Source organism: Vicugna pacos, unplaced genomic scaffold, assembly GCF_048564905.1.
Source record: "Vicugna pacos unplaced genomic scaffold, VicPac4 scaffold_104, whole genome shotgun sequence".
Classification (NCBI taxonomy): domain Eukaryota; kingdom Metazoa; phylum Chordata; class Mammalia; order Artiodactyla; family Camelidae; genus Vicugna; species Vicugna pacos.
In genome coordinates this window covers 7476323-7497439 of record NW_027328784.1, presented here as the reverse complement: position 1 = coordinate 7497439, position 21117 = coordinate 7476323, and the positions used below count along the sequence as shown (strand labels likewise).

General features: G+C 44.1%; 1 protein-coding gene across 1 annotated transcript in view; it reads right to left on the bottom strand.

Moving 5' to 3' along the window:
• Positions 1-21117, bottom strand: part of LOC140694808 (uncharacterized) — a 55730-nt gene that overhangs the window by 6877 nt on the left and 27736 nt on the right. The window contains exon 5 of the mRNA XM_072957867.1: positions 17593-17811. Within this exon, the coding sequence (XP_072813968.1) occupies positions 17593-17811 (219 nt within the window). The remainder of the gene's footprint in view (positions 1-17592; positions 17812-21117) is intronic.

Sequence of the window (21117 nt, the reverse complement as noted above, 5' to 3'; positions counted from 1 at the left end):
AATCCTGGCTCTGGGTCTTTTCCTGCCAGCTTCAGCCACTCTAGCAGAGTCTAGGCACATTCCTGAATAATGATCATACAGAACCACCCACACTGTTAACTCCTGGTGCTTGAAACTTAATTTTAGCTCTACACAACTTAACGTAGAAAAGTTTCAGAAATAAAAGATATTATATTTACTTTATATCTCATCATAGGACTGATTTTTCTGATTGCTCTAAGCTGCTTCTTCTTGGTAAAGCACCTAATTCTGCAGGTGAATTCAGTACTTTCTTTGGGCATAACTAGCCAGTTTGGGCTCGCTAACTTCTATTGGTCAAATACCGATACACTTAATTGATTTCATTGTTCATCAATTTCAGCTGGGAGCAGAGGGAGTGTCACTCTGTTCCTCAGCCCACCCTCAACCCTTATCATCAGCAACTCAGGCCTCCGGAAACCAAAAAAAGCTTTTGTTTCCCTTCTACAGTTTCAACAAACCCAACAGGATACATAAGCCTGGAGAAAGAATTCAACACAAATGTTAAAACAAAAATCAATAAACCTGAAGCAACTCCATCTCCGAATCATGATACACAATGACATGAGATTAAGTGTGTCAGGCCCAAAGCATGGGTGAGCCTGACCACCTGATTTCTATTCTTCAAAGGAAGGAAAGTTTTCCTATTTTTTATTATCACTCTGTCATTGTTTCTGATTAAGCCAAAAACTAGTTTATGAAATAATTAAGCATTGAAATAACAGATTTTTGTTGTATCAATTACAGAAGGCATTCAGAGGTGTTAGGAAAAACCACCTCTGTAAAAAATGCAAAATTTCTTCCACTGTGAAGAACACGTATACAAAATGCAACAGAGAATTCAAGCTCTTGTGGAGAGGAGCAAAAGCCACAGAATCAAAGCAAAGTCATTACTATGAGTCAACTCAAAATTCACTGGACAATCATGTTCAATGCATTCAATGAAATTTAAAGGCATGCTGCAAACCATACACTTAATGATCTGCAGGCTAGAGGAAGAATTTCTCTCTTTAACAGACAAGAGTAATCAATAGGGTGCCCCACCAAACAAGGACCAAAGAACAATCAGGTTTTTAACAGTTCTGATATATCAGCATTTTCTAAAGATCAAAATCCAGAAATTTTAAACATTGATTCACACCACAATGAAACAAGCACTTAAAAAAAAAGAAAAGAAAATAAGCACATAGAACATGTACATAGATCAATGAGAATTTCTTGAGACGCTGGAAGAAACAGGCTATAGTCTTTTACTTGAGAAATAAAACTACTTTTAAAGATAAATGCTAAAACACATTTCATCATTCATGTTGCCTTGAAAAATCTGAGGCACTTGTATCTGATTAGAAAAGCAATTCTGAGTAATAGTGTGTTACAATTCAGAGCCAGTTTGCTTTAGAAGAAAAGAGAAAAGAAAAGCTACCGTTTCTCATATACTGCACAAAGTGTGAAGTGTCTCCCTGCCTCTTTCTCCTCCCGTTTTCTAAGCTCATGCTTCCCAACCCTTCTGAAACAAGTATGAGAACCTCTTATTCCCGCCAATATGCCAAATGACAAAAGAAAATCAATTTATTTGTGTAAGTATATGCTTAAACCTTGAACTGGAAGAGAAAGATATCAGAAGTCTATATGGAACTTATTTCTACATTCCTGAAATCACACACACAAACGTTCACACAGACACAGACACAGACACATACCCCCTGGATTACTGGGAAATTCACAAGCTTAGGATTTCCATCTTCTAGAAGATAACTTTGTAGTTAGTTTAAAATACAAAACTGTCAGCTTTGGAAAGCCTTGATCACCTGCTAAACCATCCAAATATCAAAGAGACCCAATTAGCCTTCTCGGTAGAATGTAATTTCCCATGATGGCAAAACATACCCTAAAAAGTCCTTGATCTAAGTCTCGTGTTTATCACTAGCTATGATCGTTTTTAAGCACATTAACAGATTCAGAAACTTATGTCTCAACAGCATTTATTCTTATTGAAATAGTATACGTGTTCATTTGCCTATACAGAGACCAGGTCCCATGATGGAGTTTAAGAGCTATTTTGTGTATTGCAATATTTATTTTTAAGTGCAGAAAAGGAGGGTGGGTATTACTCAGTTGTAGAGCACCTGCATAGCATGCACAATGTCCTGGCTTCAGTCCCCAGTACCTCAAAAAAAAATAAATAAAATAAGGGCATATTTAAAAATGAGTAAAGTTATAAAAAAATGCAGACTAAAAACCACTGCAATCTAGGAGACACAATTACAATAAAAAAAACAAGAGTTTCTATCAATTATTGGCTATTTGCCAATCGCAGAGACAACCAGAAATCACACCTGATAACCATCACGTGTGATTCTCAGCAACCCTACTAAGTAGACACGGATGGGAAACCAGGCTCTGCAGATGAGGAGACGGAGCTCAGAGGAGCCGGGGACGCTGACCGTCCTGCTTCCCGTGACACCACATCAGCCCAGGGCAAGCGCTGACGGAGCTGCAATGAGGGGACACCCAGCTGCATGGAACCTTGGGGCACTGGGGAGTCCCAGAAAACACTAAAAACTGTTCAGTGAAAAACCAGCTCAAATATAATACACTGTGCCACATTCTTTAAACAGGGAACATGAGTGAGACCTTTTTGATGCCTCCGTGTCCTTTCTGCCATCGTCAGTTACTTGCCCTCACAGCGTGACCAGTGATGAACTGGACCCCATATGAAGCGCACTCAGATGGCAGAGCATTTGAAGCTGGTTTATGAAGTTTGTAAGACTCTGTCTGTGCCTCACACAGGCGGTCATCCATCACTTCTCACCGGTGTGGATGTACCACCTGAAATCACTCCTTTCTGCTTTTTAAAATCCCTTCATCTACTCCAGACTTTTCAATAGCAAAGCAGCAGCTAAACCACAGACAGTGGACAGCTTTTCACCAAATTTCTTGAACAGCCCATCGGACTACCTGGAAGCCCTTTACTTTTATTAAACCCACTTCCAGGTACTTCATCATTTTCGGATTGGTGGACTTGGCCTCTGACTGAGCTACTCAGAGAGCTCCCAGCCTCACATCCGTGAGAGGACCCTGCTGTTGGGAGAAATCAGTGAGAAAGGCGTACATCCCCCAGTCATGTCTGCATGGCTAGAAGTGCCACAACGTGCTAAAAATTTATACCATCATAACCCCTGGGCTCCCATGGACTGGTTTCACATTAACCAAACTCATGAGACACTGATGCAAGAAAACCAGAAATTTAACTTATTAATGTAACAGAAGATGTGAAACTATGAACCAGACTGCAATATCAGAGTTCAACCATGAGTATATGTTCTCCTCCACGGCCCAAACACGGGCAGGCAGTCACATGGCAAGTGTGGACAGAAGCAGAGCAGGAAGGATTTCTAGATGAATTCAATGGACTAAATTTCTGTTATACCAACAGATCTGCTGCCTGGAAAACAATTAATTCTAATCACGGTGCACTCTTCGTGGACAGTTGCCGAGACACGACTGTGAGCACCTGTGTAACTCTCCTTTCCCTGTCCTTTCTGGGCTAATTGATGCACAGACGTACAGAAATCGAGGGATGCAGATACATCTAAACACCCAAAGCCCATTCTGGGAGCCACAATACCATACAGCCAGGGTTAAAATACATGCTCTGCCACTTACTAGTTCTGTGACCTTGGTCAACTTACCCTCTGTGTGCCTCAATTTCCACACTGTGAAACTGGGATAACAATCAAACCTTCCTTACTCGCTTGTTGAGAAGATTGAAGGATTCATTTCTGTAAAACGCTCAGAAAAGAATGTAGCACATTTTGGGTGCTCAACAAATGTCAAATTAATATTACAGTGGTTTACAAGTCTCCTTCCTAATCATCTTCTGTGTTTCCTGGCTAGACTAATACCCAAAGGAAATTCTTATTTCTCCTTTTATAAACTCATGGGATGAACCCTTCTGTTCCATCCCACCACCTGTTTAAACTGATGGAAGGGATACCTCCTCCCCACTCCTCTGGGCCATGCAGAGTGCTACTCCCTTCACAGCCCTGACCCCTGGCCCACAGCTAGCCCTCCTCACATTAACAGATTGAGTTGTGATTCCGGGGAGACAAGCAGGGCATGTGAAACCCTTCCTTTCCCTCCAGTGTTGACTACCCTAGGGAAGCACCCTGGATGCTCAGCTCCATTGCAGAACAGCCCTGTGCATGATGGGGCTCATTCTCTCAAGGGAAGGCTTGCTGTGGCCCAGAGATACCTGGGACAGGGTGAGTCTCTACTTCTGGGACACAGTATCATGACACTCATTTATCCACAGCCCTGAAGTTCATGGAGAACGTGGCTTCATCAGTAACAAAGAAGACATTTATCGCCTGCCTACTCTTTTGTGTCATCTCTCAGTTGGCTGCTGGAGACAACATGTGTATAAGTATTGGTTCCCCTTAGGCCCCAACATATATGAAGTAACAAAAATTTCTGTGGCTTAACGTTGGTCCAGGGCGACTGTGTAACAGTTCTGACTCTGCTGATGCTAAATTATGGGTGTAGGAATTATGGAACGTCCTCAAATATCTTTCATCATAAAATCAGCTTTTCTTATTTTCTTGTTTCTTTGTAATTACCAAAGACTATAAAATGATGGCTGCACACAAAACAGCAGCTAAAGTTTATGAGCTCTCTTGACATACCCACTGTGGTAAACATGTTACATAATTACTAATTCTCACAATTCTACAAAGCAGATATGAGTGTCCCCTTCTCACAGACGAGGGGAAAACTCAGAACGAGCTGACTCAGGATCACATGGTTCAGTGTCAGCACGTGCAGGCAAACCCAAGTCAAGAAACTACACCCCATCATATATGTACCAAATCAACTCCCACCAATTAACACACAGCGGCGGGGTCAATACTCAGGGAACTCAACACACCTTTCAGCTTTATGGTGCTCCAGAGGCAGCTTCTAGCTGTTTTATAATATCCCGGCTCACTGGTTTCTAACACTAGAAGAAAAGCCCGATTTTGCCATTGTTTGCACAGCAAGTCTGAAATGTTCACAGCGAGATAAAAGAATAAAACTATGATATAAGCAGAAAAAATTTTCCAGGTAGAAAGACATAATGGACGTTGTGCTATTCTGAAGCATTAAGCAAAGGAATCAAAATAAAATCACATTGTTTAAGCCTTATTTTACAAACAGAAAAATTAAGACTGTAAAAAGTTGCAACAGCGCCACCTATGGCTAAAAAGACCTTCCAGGTTGCCGGGAAACATGCAACACAAAAATTGACTGTAAGATGAGAAACGAGAATCAGATAACTAGAAGCTTATGTAGCATATACTGCACTTTGCTTCGGGGGGATGGAGGGGTATTCAGTATTTAATCTGATATTGCTAATACTCCTAAATATAAACAAAAGACATAGGCTCATGGAAGCTCATCTTAGAAGAGGAAAGAATCCAGTCCAGCCACTTCATTTTACACGAGGGGAGACTGAGACCTGAGATCTGTCCTCCTGGCAATCAGCAGCAAAGCTCTCCTAGGTCTCATGTCTTGCACTGTAGTAAAAACCAACAGAACTGTACTAGGCCTATATTCATAAAAGTCACGTCTGTATTTTTCCAACAGTAGGTAATCTAAGTATCTTGCAAAATACTTCTCAAAGAGCCAGGAAATCATAGAAGGGTATTGAAATACAAAAACATTTATTTACATATTAAAACAGCATGAGCTTTATTCTCTCTATTAAAAAAGTGACATGTCAAATCAAAATTTTGAAATTTTAAAACCTGAAAAGAGTGCAGAAAAAAATCAAAATTTTCTTTAGTCACAAAAGAGAGAAGCTTATTCCCTGATAATAATCAATGTGGATTTTTCTAAACTTAATGGTTCTGGTCAGGATCCCGAGAAATTAAATGTCTGATGGATGGTTACACGGCAACATGAATTCTGAGCTTACATTCTGTGTAAATAATCTTCAAGGTCGTCTGCTTAAGGCAATTTAAGTAGTCCCTGTCTCACTAGAATGACACAGATTTCATTAAAGCTTCATACTGCACTTAAAAAAAAACAATCCTAGTTACTTTAAGCCATATTAATGTATATCATATATACACATATTGAATATGCATCAGAAATAAGCTACCCTTTTTAGTATTCAGAGTTGATACTTCTAAACTATCAGTCACTGTGAAAGCACATTTTTATTAAGCACCTCTACGGTGCTTTGTATACAAGGCGTCCAGCTCTCACAGTCAGACAAGGTAAACCATATTACTCAAATTTCACAAATGACGAAATATACTTAAGCCATGTAAACAACTAAGATATTCATCATCAGGAAAGAAAAGAGTAAGGATTTTACTTACAATACTCACTGACAAAGTTTTCTTTCATACTAAGACTACATAAAACAAATTCAGTGTTTGGAAATTTTTCAGTAAATAAGCACCACTAGAAAAAACAAGTAACATCATTAGCAACAGTTGGACTTTCAAAGACCACTTCTCTCTTGCACAATAGTTATTTTAAATGTTTTGTTTTTAGTTCTCACAAAGCACTAAATTAAAAAACTATTTCCTTTACAGTCATTACCTGAGAATAAAACATTTGTGAAAATGTACAATTTTAATTTATGCCACTCTGCCTCTCATTCTCACTGGTGTCTCTCCTTTGAAGACCTCATCAGGCTGAGATAGCTAAAATCGGTCATTTATGGGCTCACAGGAGTTCGGGAAAACACTCAACGGGAAGCTGATTAGAGGAGCAATTGAGAATTCATCCTGTGCAGCCTGGATTCCAGCATCGAGCTAGCCACCGCCAGCTGCGTGTCATTTGGGGCAAGCTGACCCATCTCTCAATCCCTCAGCTACAAAAAAGGAGACACTGATACCTACAATCAAACACTTGCTATGAAGTAAAATATGAGCAAAGCATTTTAGCCTCAGTTAGGCGTCCACTCACAGCGAGTTTGGTCATTATGATGATGAGGATGGCTGTTAACAAATTAAGCTCGACCAAACAGGAGAAATCACCTTAAAGGAGAAACATTTTAAGTCCATGAGTATTTCCTTTTGGGTGGACTGTAGAATATTCTATAGATTTTTTTTTAATAAACCAAATTTTGTCCATTAATTGTAGATTTACAGGTTCATGGACAAGTCTCCAGAAAAATAATTAGAGGCCTCTAACCTCTGAAAATTAAGATGTAAATTTAAAAAAAAAATCAGGGAAGAGATTATACCTCATTTGGGAGAGTATGTGCTTAGCATGCATGAGGCCCTCAATTCAGTCCCCAGTAACTCCATCTAAAAACTTTGTTTTTTAAGAAATAGAGAATTAAAGCAAAAGGATGGAGGAATACGGAAATTTTTAGAGACTCATCTCAGATTTAAGATAGGGAAGAAACCATCCAATTCTCAGAAGAAATCTTGAGGACTATGTAAACTGGATCTGAGATGTCTAGTCTTTTAACATTATTCATGAAATCATATTACCAAGTCTTAAAACTACCTGATAACCCACAGTGGTGATACTGATCATAACAGCTACCATCACGTATCGAGCTCCGGCTAGGACTGCTCTGTTCTGACATCTCTACCCCTAAGGCCTCACCAGGCGGAGAGCACTAAATTCGGTCATTTATGAGCATCTCGTGTAAGTCCTCCATTTGTGCTTCTCACTCTCCCCTCACCAGCTCCTCTGAGGGAAGCACTGTTATCATCTTCCCCACCCGCAGATAAGGCCACTGAGGCACAGACACTAAACCCGTTCCAGGCCACATTGGAATTAAAGGACGTCTGTATTTCTGCTGTTTTGCTTTTGACAAAGGAATCTGAGATATCAATTCAAAGCAGACTGTTAAATAATCAAGTCTGTCAGGTCTTCACCTCAAAGAGCAGATACTATAAATTCCTGCTGTAGGATGAGGCTGCCGTCACAAACTGACTCAGCTTGAAATTAATATCCAAGATGAAGCAGCGGATACACGTAAATATTCACGATTGTCAAGTCTGCCCACGGGTCTGGGCCCTTCACTGCCTGAAAGGGGGTGAAATCCCCACCCGTGTCTGGGAGGGAAGTGCGGCTCTTCCCGGGCTCACCCAGGCTTCATAGGCTATTTACCCCCACAGACTAGCCTCAACGGTTAAAAGCTCTCAAGATTTTTACACCAGGCAAAACTGAAAGACATTTCTGTAGATGGAGCACTTTCTCAGGCTTAAATTTTTTTGCCTACACTCAGCCAGAGGGAGAAAAGAAACAGGACTCTACAAAGTCCTGACCCTCACCACTCACAGGAGTAGAATGACCACAGCAGAAGATGGCCCTTCACATTGCAGGATGTGAACAAAATAAAGATGCCCCAACAACAGGCACTCCCAGACACAGCGTTCAGCAGTCTTCTGCACAATCACAGTTGTGCAGCCCTCAACACCTTCTATTTCCAGAACACTTCATCAGCCCAAAAGAATCCCCCTATCACTAGCATTCACTCCGTAATCCCCCTCCACCCAGCCCCTTCCAACCATCACCTGCTCTCTGCCTCTGCATGTGCCTTTTCTGGGCTTTTCAGATCACTGAAATCAACAATATCTGGCCGTTTGTGTCTGCTTCCTTTCAATTAACATGCTGTTAGCAAGGCTTGTATATTTTGAAGTGGCATCAGCATCTCTTTATTTTTTATTTTTTTTGGAAACGTTAAAGATTATTAGAAGGTGGTAAGTACTATCAAAAAGAGTAGAGTGGAGCATAAGTGATTGTGTTTCAAAGGGAAAAGTGTGGGTTGAACAGTCAGGGTGGACTTCCCAAAACAGGTGGCATTTTTCATTTTCCTCTTTTTTTTTCTTTTTTATTCACTCTTACGTGTGAATAATGTTCCACTACATGGAGATACTACATTCTGTTCATCCATTCAGCAGCTATGTATGGACGAGGTCCAGAAGAATGAGTGTAAGGGGTGACTAGCATGGATGGCATTTAAGCAAAGGGCAAAATGTGTTTTCAAAAAAAAGCCAACAAACAGAGGCGCAAGGAAATTCAGTGCGTTTCTGAGCAAAGTGCTTGCTTGCTTCGGCAGGACTACCGTGCAGGGCTGGGGCGGATATTGGCAGGAATCACGGTGAGGGAGTCACCTGAGAAGACATCCCACTGCAAGCAGCTCAGCCAATCCTCCTCCCTCATCCTGTATTGTTAGAGCAATGTTTCTAGGTTACTCTTATTTCAATTAATAGCATTTAACTGCACGTCTGATCATCACCATCAGACCACATTACCTCCAAGTCACAGAAAATCATTCACTGACCGGAGCAGCACCAGGACATAATGGTGATGGATTAGGGAGTCCTGCAGCATTCCAGCCTGCAGGCACAAACCCCACATGTGCCCTGGTGATGTCCAGAAAATAAAATGCATGGAAATATCTCACTGCTGGAACACGACAGCTGCCCTCAAATTGCCCGAAAATCATGCTGGCAAAGCACTACTCAACCTTCTCAGTACAAAAAAAAAAAAAAGCTAAGAAGGCAAATTTAGGCTCTTCCATTGAAAACCAGCAGCCACCACTGCCAGTATTTGAGCTGGAATGCTCCTGACTTTGAGAACCACTGCGCAGTTACTTTTCAAACGTGAAACTCATATATATATACCACGTAGATGATATTGCAGTAGGATTTTTCTTTTCAAAATTTCCAGTTGCAAAATTAGCACAAGAAAGTTTATGTTTAGGCTTTAAAAAAAAATCAATTATCCTCCATTTTCTTAATTTTGAACTTATTATTATTTTATAAATGGAGCTATGGTGCGTATTTAAAACCTTTTGATTTCTGAAAACAAGACGTTTATGACCTCACTATTTCAGAGCAAACTTTAACGATTCTTTGAGAGGTGGGGCCTGGGGTGCTCACTAACAGCTCTTTAAATACTGACAAGGATGTGCTATTAAGTAATACAAAGGCTCTAAGTCCACATTAGCTCAGAAAGCAAAGAAACCACACCAAAGACTTCCTTAAATATTTTATATATTCCTATTCTTTTGAATATTAAAGCTCTTAAAACATATGATTTTTTTTGAAAAAGACAACAGCTGTAATAATTTTCCTCTCACCAAGAAAGCAATCTTTATCAGGAATAAAAACCCCTATGGAAATCGAAATGACAGGACGTTTCTAGCTAAGTGAACATCCAGATCTGAACACAAACCTAAATCCTATCAGATCTCACTCGAAGGAGCTCTACAAAGGCCTGGGCATCCCTGGAGATTAGCTCTTTTGTTCCAAATGTTGGCTGAGCTAAGATAATCACACTAGGCATGGAAAGAGAGAAGAGGAATGTCCCCCTGGCAGCCTCCATCAGTTTTCTTCCAGCCACAAGGTGCCTCTAGGGCAGCCCCGCTAACAAGTCCCCCATAAGAAAAGCCGGCATCCACACTGCCCCTGCCGTCCCCAAGTAGCCCCGAAGCCCATATCCCAGCCTGTGAATGGTCTTCAAATGATCCCCCAGTTGGTGGCACCCTCCACCTCTTCCCCGCTACACACACACACAAAGCCACGACAGCCTTCCCAAAGCACAAATTTGATTACATCAACCCCACTTCAAACAGTTCAGAGGCTCCCTGGTAGAGTTCTAGCCCCACCCCAGACCCTGCTCGCCCAGCCTCATCTCAGTACATAGGTCCCCAGTGACCTCAGGAGCCCCCTGACCTGCTCCTACTTCCCACTTGCCTCCAGGTTCATTTTGACTGTTTCCCAAGGAAGCCTTCCCTCCCTCCAACCTCCACAATTTGTTCCTCTCTTCCTAGAACATTCTAGGCTAACTGACAACGCTAAGCTCTCAAGAAGCAAATACATTTTGCTTATTTATGTGGCTACACTCTCTCTCCCCTAGACTCACTGAAGTGCACGTGTTATGAATAAATGAATGACGGGTTGGATCTCAAAGGGACAGACATACCTGCTCTCGCCCGTCCCGACCCTTTTGTCTGTAGTATATCAGAAGCAAAACCAGAAGTACCTTTCCTGAGGGTCACTTCTGTTGACACCCTTCACTGCCTACTGTGTCAGTTCTAGTAAAACTCAACTTCTTCCAAAGCCCTACACCCCGGACTCTCTCCAGTGTCCTCCCCAGCAGGGGCTCCCTCCACCCTGGACCGCACAGGGCACTCTCCCCGGGTCCCCACGCCAAAAGCCTCCAGGCCTCTGCCCGGGCTGCCCCTGCGATCTGAGACACATTCTTGACTCCTTCTCCTGGCTGACTCTTACTCTGTCCTCACAACTGAATGTACAGCCCATTTCTTCCAGGAAGTCCTCTCTGATAATGTCCTTTAGGTCTTGTCTGGGCTCTATCTATAGCAGCAGTACATGGTGACCAACTGGGTGTTTGCCCGCTCCTTTGAGACCACGAACACTTGGGAACCACGTGGGAAGGAGTGAGAGATTACAAGACAGGTGGGGGAAGCAAAAAGCAGAAATCACAGCCCAAGTCCCAAATTCAAGGATACTTTCTCAGAAAAAGGTATAAACTATTTCACACGTGTGCCATTTGGCTACTATTTTTGTGGCTTGTGGACAGCAAGAACTTGGTGTTCTAGCCCAAAACCCAGGTTACATGCAAAGAAATGTATATATTCTTATCCAAAGGAAACCAGAGCTGCTCAACAACAGTTTTCATTTAGAACTGAAAGGAAATTTGATAAAGGCAATCTCTCTCTCTCTCTTCTTTCTTTTCTGGAATCATATAATTTTAGAAGTATTTGCGTGACTAACAGACGTCTACAGCCCGTGATTCTGCACTGAAGTGTTTGGGGCTGAGGAAGCCCAGATTACATTCACTCTGTAAATGCAATCACACCAACACACTGATAGGTGCCGTGAGTGGTGGAGCTGATGTTCCAAAGCAGGCAACATTATTCTGTAAGAGAACTCTAAATAGAAAGTAAGAAATGCAATGTCCTGTACTCAATTTCATTTGCTATATGGGCCATTAACTGATAGTATATTTTGACTAATGAAACCCAAAAATAAATTGTCAACGTCGATTTTCTTCATCTGACCGTTTTATGCTAACATCGGATATTAAACTCTCACTCCATATGGAAAGCTCAGGCCTATGCTGCAGCACAGATACATCCCGAGGAAGAAAGCCGACCAAGGGAGAACTGGAGAGTTTCCCTTCAGAAGCTGCAAAGTCTGGTTTTGCACCTGTACACCATTTGCAACCACGTCATCATCAAAGGAGTTAGACGTTACCTCTCTGGGGCGAAAATAACTGCGTGCTTCAGAACCATCAAAGAATGCTGAGCTTTGTGAAACAGTCCAGAGGCGCTTAAATCATACTTTTTCTGAAAGGCTCCAAAACTGACCCACTTCACCATTCCAGGTATAACAGGGAAGTACTGGAAACAGTAGAGAGAACATGCCCTTGAATTCTGACAAGGCCCTGCTTGAATCCTGCTACAGCATTTACTAGTCGCTAAATGGACCAATTCTTTAACCCCTCTGAGAAGGCTTCCCAATCCCCAAAAGGGGGCTGCCGCCGCCCACCTGGGAGGCATGGATGTGAATGAAACACGCAAGTAGGGCGGCCGACTGGTACCTGACACGGGGCCTGGCTAGTTTCCCTCCGCTGCCCTTCTCCCCTTTTAAACTTGCACTGTTCCCCCGGTAACGATCAAGCCCCCGGAACAGACTGCCCGTATCTTCTGTGTATCCCTGGATACATGCCTTACCCTTAGGAGGCCAGAAAAACAACTGCCTCCTCCCAAGTCACTAACAATGTTCTTAAGAGTCTGGGTATTTTTAACTCTATTTTTCAGGGAGACTATTCCAGAATTTTGCAAGCACCATTCTCCAGGTTGGCTCCCCTCCCAGTGCCCATCCCTTCTCACCTCAGATCCTCTGTCTGACTGCCTTCTGTTCATGGGAAAGCGAGTCCGGTAAGGTGGGGCTCCCTAGGCCTCCCTCCCTCCCTCACAGGTGATTGTGACTAACTTCTCCCCACTCCTCACTGCAACTCTAGCTTCTGAGGAGTCTACCCTCCCGTACCCTGCAGCCTCTGCACCTTCCCAAGACGCACACGTGGCCACGACCCTCCCTTCAGATTTCTTCCTGGCTGGCCCTGCCCAGCCCCTGGCCCCTTAAGGATAACTGGCATTGCTTTGAAAATGGCAAACGCCACTGACTGACACACCAGAGCTGTATGGTCTGGGCTTTCCTCCAACCAAGACACAGCCCTGCCCCCCTCAGTCTCAGTCTGCAGCTCTCGAGATGATCTAATTCACATGCAAGGCTGTGAACACCAGCTAAGAATGACGACTCCCAACGTGTATCTCTAGTCCGGCTCCTTCACCTGAGCCCCAGGCTCATCGACCCGAGTGCCTCTTTGAAGTCCTAATTTGGATGACAAATGGCATCTTAAAAATGCCTCATGTCCACCATTTACTCTGGAATTCCATTCCTGTCAGGTATCTCCCAGACTCCCCATTTTAGTAACAGCCCCAGCACCCACCGAGGTGTCTGAGGTCACATTCAATTTCCACTGTTCCCTCCCCCAGGCCCTGCCCTGGAATCAGTCCTGTTATCTCCATCAATAAGCCCATCTCAAGTGTAGTTCTGTAGGGACCATGGCCGGAAACACACAAGCTCACAGCATGGTGCACTAACAGTCCTCCGTAGGGTGCTCCCTGGATGGGGAGGCATCTCCTGCCGCTGGTCACCTCAGAAGGCAGTGGATTCTCACACAGGAGGCCCAGGAGAAGGGACTCAAGGTTCTCCCATGGTCTGAGCTTTGAAGGGCCCGAGGTCTGGGGGAGCTCCTAATTAGCAGACACACTTGCCAATGAGCAGATGAGGATGGGGGAACCCACGCAAGGCTGTTATCACTTCAACTCATGGGCTCTCAGGAGCCATGGGAAAGGCCTGTGTCCAGTGTACAGCCCAGCCATCACAGATCCCAGCCTGCATTTGCCAACCCGGACAGCCTAGACTCCATCTACTTGCGACACTTACTTCTGTTCTGTTCCCCACCCAGAATGTGATGGACTCATTCAGATATTCTGGCCTGTCTCAAGCGAGACAAATTCAGTGAAAAATGAAGTGTCCACATTTGGACCAGAGCATGAAAGGAGAAACAAGGCCTCATGGTCAGCATGATGGTGGTGGCCAAACAATTCCACCAGGTGAGATGAACCAGGGTAGGGTTGAGAATCCAAGGTCCTGGGTTGGACAAATCATCTTCCTTCATTGTTGACTGGGGTGTTGGGGACTGACTACCACAAACTAACGACACGTTAGGGGGCCCACGTGGTGGGCGTCAGCTGCAACAGAAACGGATTCAGCTCTTTACTGCCAACATGGGTTAAAAGTAAAGGCCGAGGCAGGAAGGTCTGCACGGCTGCTGAGGCAAACCACAGACCCAGCTCTGAATGCCCACTGGCTGGAGCAGAGAGGAAGCTACGGCCCTTTTAGCAGTCCCTTTGCCCAACAGATCCAGGTAAGCCAGCTACTTAGGAGAAGGCCATGTTGTCCTGATACTCAGAAAAACCAGCCTCGTAAAGGGAAAAAATAGTGGCATGGATTTTAGACCCAATTCTGCCCATTTATGAAGGCAAAGTAAAGTAAATGGCACGGGGAAGTTGAATGCAAAAAAAAAAAAATTAAAGAACCAAACGGTGACCTCTTCCTCCAACAGCGTCCCCTGCAGCTGTCACCTCCGTGGCGGCCACATCCTCACCAGTGACCGCCGGCCAGGAAGCGACGTCACGCACGTCACACAGCGACAGCCAGGAACCGCGTGCTGAGCACGTTTGTGTAAAAGCAGGAATCGAGCAAAATGCTGCAGAGTTTGACCTTACAAGTTTAAATACTCCATGAAAAGAATCCCTGAGCAGCCGACTAAATCAATTCACATCTTACTTCTTCAAAACAATGAAACAAATTTAATAAGGGCGCATTTGTCATCAAATAAAAGGAGGACCAAACATGTTCCTCAAAAGCAAGGATTTCAACAGGTATCAAACACCAGTGGGTGATGAGCTAACAAAGCAAATATTCCAAAAAATTAGAAAATAAAAAATGACTAAGATAATAGATGGATCAAAACAGCTGTTAAGTTGTTGCTTTTTAAAGCGATGGAGACTGTACGGAGGGCAATCTGGCTATTTCCAATGCAGGGTGTGCACAGCCCACATTTTCAGAAGCAACAACATGCTCACTGGGCAGTACAAGTGAAAAAGGAGTAAAGAAAAAGGAAAAGAGGAACAAGAGAAAATTAGAATCACACAAGAACAAAAATAATTTTGACTGCATGTACAAGAATTTATGTGAGTGTGTGAGGCCAGGGACGCGGGGATGGTGAGGCCCAACCTCACCTCCTGCTCAAGGGAAAGCAGGGGCCTGAGGGGAGCGGCGCTGCCGGGGGACCACAACGTGTTCAGCTCCCCTAACCAAAATTCGACCTACAAGCGACTAGGCAGCTTTTGAGCTACAAATTATTGTCGCATTTCAGTCTGAACCGTTTTACTCACTTCCACCAAGAGTAGCAGGAGAGAATGAGGCTCTGCTCCTGCACCAAAGCATTGTTTAAAAAATTAATGACTGTGGAATAGTAAAAGAAACAATGGAGTAAAAGTGACTGGAGGAGAATGTGCTTGACCCGAGCTCACTGGCCGCGTTATCTCAATGACGTTCAGATGCTGGCTGAGCCCTTATGGTACCAGAATAGACAGACCCACAAGGAGGCAGGTTTAATGCGCTGAACCACTGTGGGCTAAGTACACATCCGGCTACTCCGCCAAGTCCCAAGGGCAGACTTCAAAAGGCAAAAACAAGCTGGCATTCTCTGGTGGGTCTGCAGACTCAGAGACAAGCATTTGTTGAGCAAAAATGTCACCAGTGCCTCCTATGACAAAAGAAGTGGCACTGGCGTGGGGGCTGGGGCAGGGCTCCAGGCTTCCACTGCTCACTCACCAGTCTGTCCAGGGGGAGAAGGTGGTCCCTGCTTAGGTTTCGCTGATGCACCTACTTGACTAATGTCTGGGGCCTCAGCAGGAGTTGACAGATGAGGTGAACGGAGCGAGACTCTGTGTAGCACGGTGCTGGGAGCTATGCCCTCAGCAGTGCCCAGGCTCCTAAACATGCCAGCTCATCTCCAAGAAGCAGATGGGGAGTGCGGGCATGTAGATCACAGGGCCCTGTGAGGACAAGTACAGATCATGGCCACGACATGCCTCTCCTCTTCCTTAAGCCATAGAGGTATTTCTGGGGAGGAACAGAAAATTCATCCAGAGCCTGCTAGGTGGGCTCTCGCAGGTGGGACTAGTGTCCCCTGTGCTTCTCACTCACAGGGCTGGTCTAGACATTCTTTTTATTAATTCCCTAGCATCTTCTCCTCCAACTTACCAACAACCAGAAAGTAGGATCTGATCTTAGGTAAGTTCAAGAATCACAGAGCACCACCTCCAAAGCGGGCCCGGTAGCACATGCCAGGTCTTCTGACCGCCACCTGTGGGACCACCATGAGCCCTCTCCAGACTCAAGGACCGAGGCCGTAGGCCGGGGGGACACAGCTTCCCTCACTCACCCCAGCAAAGGGGGACCACGTCTCGGCAAAGGCATCTCACCCTCTTCAGCCCGAGGGAAAACATGATAGATATACGGGGAAACAGAGCAGAAGGTGGGGGGTAGGCAGCCCAGAAGAGCTCATCTGTACTTCCGAGGCAAAGTGGGGCCATTGACTTAATCACAGGGACAAAGTGGGAATGAACATTTCCCTGCTCTGTCCCATACACCGTGATACGCCTTTCCCTGCATAAGGAGTTCATTAGGAAGTCCCTGGCGGTGTTTCTGATGTCCTAACTTGGCATGGTGGCTGTCGGGCAGGAAGAGACGGCCTGAGCTGAAAAGGTGCTGGGCCTGGGAGGCAGGTGACAGCGGCTCCAGCCGCAGCTCAACCAGCGCCTCGTTCTGCCTCTCGGGGCTCAGCATCTCATCTATAAGCAAAGGGATGAGCATGTACCAGGACAGGCTGCCCAACAGAAATGAAATGAGAGCCATGTAAAGAAAGTTTCCCAGTTGCCACGTTTAAAATTTGAAACAAAGAAACAAACCAACAAACAAAAAACAAATACTAGAATGTGATTTTAAGAACAGATCTTACTTAATCTACTGTATGTAAAATACTATTATTTTGACATGTAATCAATATAGGAAGTAAAGAGATAGTTTATGTACTTTTACTAGACAAGCCTCAGCGTCTGATGTGCATTTGACCTACAGCACATCTCAGCTGAGTCCAGCCTCCTCCCCAGTGCTCCTAGCATCAGTGGCTTTGGCTACTTTATTGGACAGCAACTCCAGGGGTCCCACCATGTTCCTGGCTGTAAAGCGGGAGTAAGTGTCCACAATAACCCTAAAAGGATCTCTCTGAAATAAAGGCGGATTCACTTTGAAATGTCTGGAAACCGGCGGGCTGCACCTCCCTCCCCCCTTGGCTACAAGATTGACTTCTTCCTTGCTGATCCCTTTCTGGATGTAGGGAAGCAATCCAGCACACAGCCAAGGTGGACTGGCTTCCAGGTAAATTTACCTGCTGTCTGTGTCCAGTCCCATGAAGTCCTCCTTCTCAAACGGGATGTAGGGGAGGGGGATCTTGTCCCCAGAATTCTTGGGGCCACCATCCAGCCACTTGGACTTGAGCAAGACGAAGAGTGACTCAGTGAAGTCCTCGATCCTCTTCTCCACCACCCTGCAGTACTCTTAGATTGAAGGCAACGTCGGTGCGCGTCTGCTCGGCTACCTCCCCATGCTGCACAAAGACAAAAAGCTGAGAGTCATTAAGCGATGTGCCATACAGCTCCTCTGCATGTGGAGCTTCTCGAAGGCCTTGGCAGAGAGACATTCGGTAATGGTGACAAGGCCCACGACCTTGGGGTGTTTCTGGAAGACGCTCCACCGATTCTCGGGCACATAGCGGTGCCTGTAGTGGATACAGAGTGTCCACTGGGAGCCACAAGGGCTGATATGGCTAACCGAGGTGAGTAGCTGATAGATGCAAAAGAAATTCTCCTCTGAGATGATCTCTATGGATTGGACCACAACGGGACGAGTCTGGTGGTCCTCAGCACACTGCACGTAGTCAGGGATGCTCATGTTGCAGGCCCTGCCGAGAGGGGGAGGAGATCGAGGTACATTCTCTGCTGTGTGCTACGGGCCCATCTGGGTTGCGGTGACCTGGTGTGTACCAGCCAGAAGACAAGGGAAGCCAAAGCAAATCCAAGGGTACAGTTTGTCCTCAGAGTCTGCATATGGCTACTGTAGCTCGATCACATTACCCAGCTTTTGGTCTAGGCTTCCTGCCTCTGCAGAGAAAGGTCATTTCTTATTTTCTATTTCCAAGCACCTAGCAAGGCCCTGATGCAAAGTCACTGCTCAAAAATGCTGAATAAAGAAATGAACAAAGGAAATGCTTCCCCAACCCCCTTCAGCAGAATATAAAGAAAAGGACCACAGTAGGATCAAAAGATCTGGATTCCTATTCAATTTATTTGAACTCCTAAGCTTCATAATAATGGATAAGAAAACTGGCCTTGGGGTAGAGGGTATTGTTCATTGGTAGAGCATATGCTTAGCATGTACGAGGTCCTGGGTTCAAACCCCAGTACCTCATTTTAAAAATGAAACAAGTAAATACACCTAATTACCCAGCTGAAAAAGTATTTTTTAATCCAAAAGTCAAAAAACACCTTGCAATTGACACAACATTGTAAACTTGACTATACTTCAATTAAAAAAAAAAGCCTTGCCTTACAAGAATATATCTGGATTACGGATGTTTGAAAATGTAAAATGCATAGGGTACCACCTGCATAAAAGGAGGTGACTGTACACATGTTCTATCCCTCCTTTATGAGTTATACTTCCTTTGGGGGGGTTATAACCTCTCAGAGCTAATTTTCTCAGATTAAAAAATATAAACATTACCTGATTCTCAGTACTGCTGAAGAATCAGATAACTCTATGAAAGCATCTGACCCACAGAGTTTACTCAATAAATGTTTGTTGAATGAATGAATAAACAAGCAAAGTGAATGCTGCTCCCTGCCACAAACCATCATAATGGTACTGCCTGGAAATCCCAAGCCCACGTTCACCCGACTCTGCATTAACAATGTGGGTGACCTGGACAGGCCTGCGTGCTTCTCGAAGCCCCAGTTTAATCGTGAATAGAAATAAGGGCAATAACACAAACCTCAAATTGTTAGTGAGTCAGTAATGAATTGTACCCCAACACTGCAAGATGGAACCATTAAGAAAACTGGGCAAAGGGCCCATAGGCCCTCTCCATATAATCTCTTACTACCACATGGGAATCTACATTACATCTCAAAATTAAAAGTCTAATATTTTAAAGAGGTTATCGAGGTTAGGTGAGCTCACTGTCTCAAATAAGGAACACACAGTACAAATAGGACAATGCCCAGCCCATGAGATACACTCAGTTAACATTCCCACTGAGCCCACTAGTCCCTCCAACTTCAGAACAAGAGGATGGGTCCTCGTGGCAACAGGCCACAGCACCTGAAGCTAACAAAGCTAATGGTGTCCACTTAAAAGAGCCCCTGTCACCACCCTTGTTCTAATTTTCTATTTGTAATTTTTTTCTTTTCATTAAATTGGAACTCCAAATTGCATAGAATTCTTACCAGATATCATGATGGCAGCCCTTCAAAACCTGACCACAGAGATCATGATGGCAGCCCTTCTTGGTGAAACAATAAAATGAAAAGCCATTTCCACAAGACCTCTGTGTAAATCTACTAGGGAACTTCATCCTGGACTGAGGAAGAGGACTGGGGAGTAGGGGGTAAACTGGGACACGGAGAAATATGGGCCACCTGTCCCACAATGGACTTTAGACTCACCCTCACCCTCCAGGATCGTCTAAATACACACAGACAGAGTGCTATGGACAAGAATTTTTTTTAAACAAATCCCTGAATCCCTAGCAGATCTTGTTTCTACCGAGACACAAATGTCTTATTTGTATAATGTTTCACAGAAGCCTTAAAATATTATCACCCCAACTTGACACATCAAGAAACTGAGGTAGAGAATTTTATCACATTCTACAAGATTAGAGAGAGGCCACGTCAGACACCGTATTTAAATCCAAGTCCCTGCTCCGTTGCTCACACTAGAAAGTGTCACATACTGCCTCTTTCCTGCCCTCTCCCTGCAATAAATCTCTGAAGAGTCTTTTCTGTGTCACCTGCAATCAAAATCACATCAATTTTTCACAAAGAGCTATGTCACTCCTTGGAGGACATACCAAAATCTAAAGGGTTGGGTTGAGAGGAGATATTTGCATTTTCTGTTTCTCAAAGGAAACATGGCTTTAAAAGAAACTGAAAAGTATTTATCTAGTCTAAGCGCTCATTGTGCACAGAAAGAAACGGAGGCTCAGAGGAGAAGAGGAAAGGGCGTTATTAACAAATATTGCCTCAGTGCAGCACCAAGCCAGCCCTGGGCACTTCTGGGGGAGGATCTGGAAGGCCCAGGAGAATGAGTGTTAGAAAATAGAAAGAGAAGAAGAATATAAGGCCCCTTCTCTACACCACCATACCATGAATTTCCACCAAATTACCCAGTATGGGTGCAGCCAATAGTAAGGTTGTCTAAACAGGTTATTGAAACCTGGAATTCTCAACCATAGTGGAAATTCCAGCATTTACTGTGCTTTTTTCCCAGTTCAATCATCAATTCAGTGGGCATTCTGTACCAGGGACTACACGAGACCTGGAGTTCTCCCAAATAAAGATCTCTATTACCACGTGTGCAAACCACATAAAGGCAACCAGAAGAAAAGCGCCCACAGATAAGATGGAATTACTGAAACTGAAAGCAGCCAAAGAGCATATATTACTAGGAAAAATGGTGCTCCTATAAATGGACTCATGGACATAGAAAGCAAACTGTATTTAGCAGGCAGGAAAGGAGGGATTAACAGATACAAATTAGTAAATATAAAATAAATGACAAGGACCTGCTATATAACACAGGGAACTATATTCAATTTCTTGTAATGAGTTATACTAAAAACAATCTAAAACAT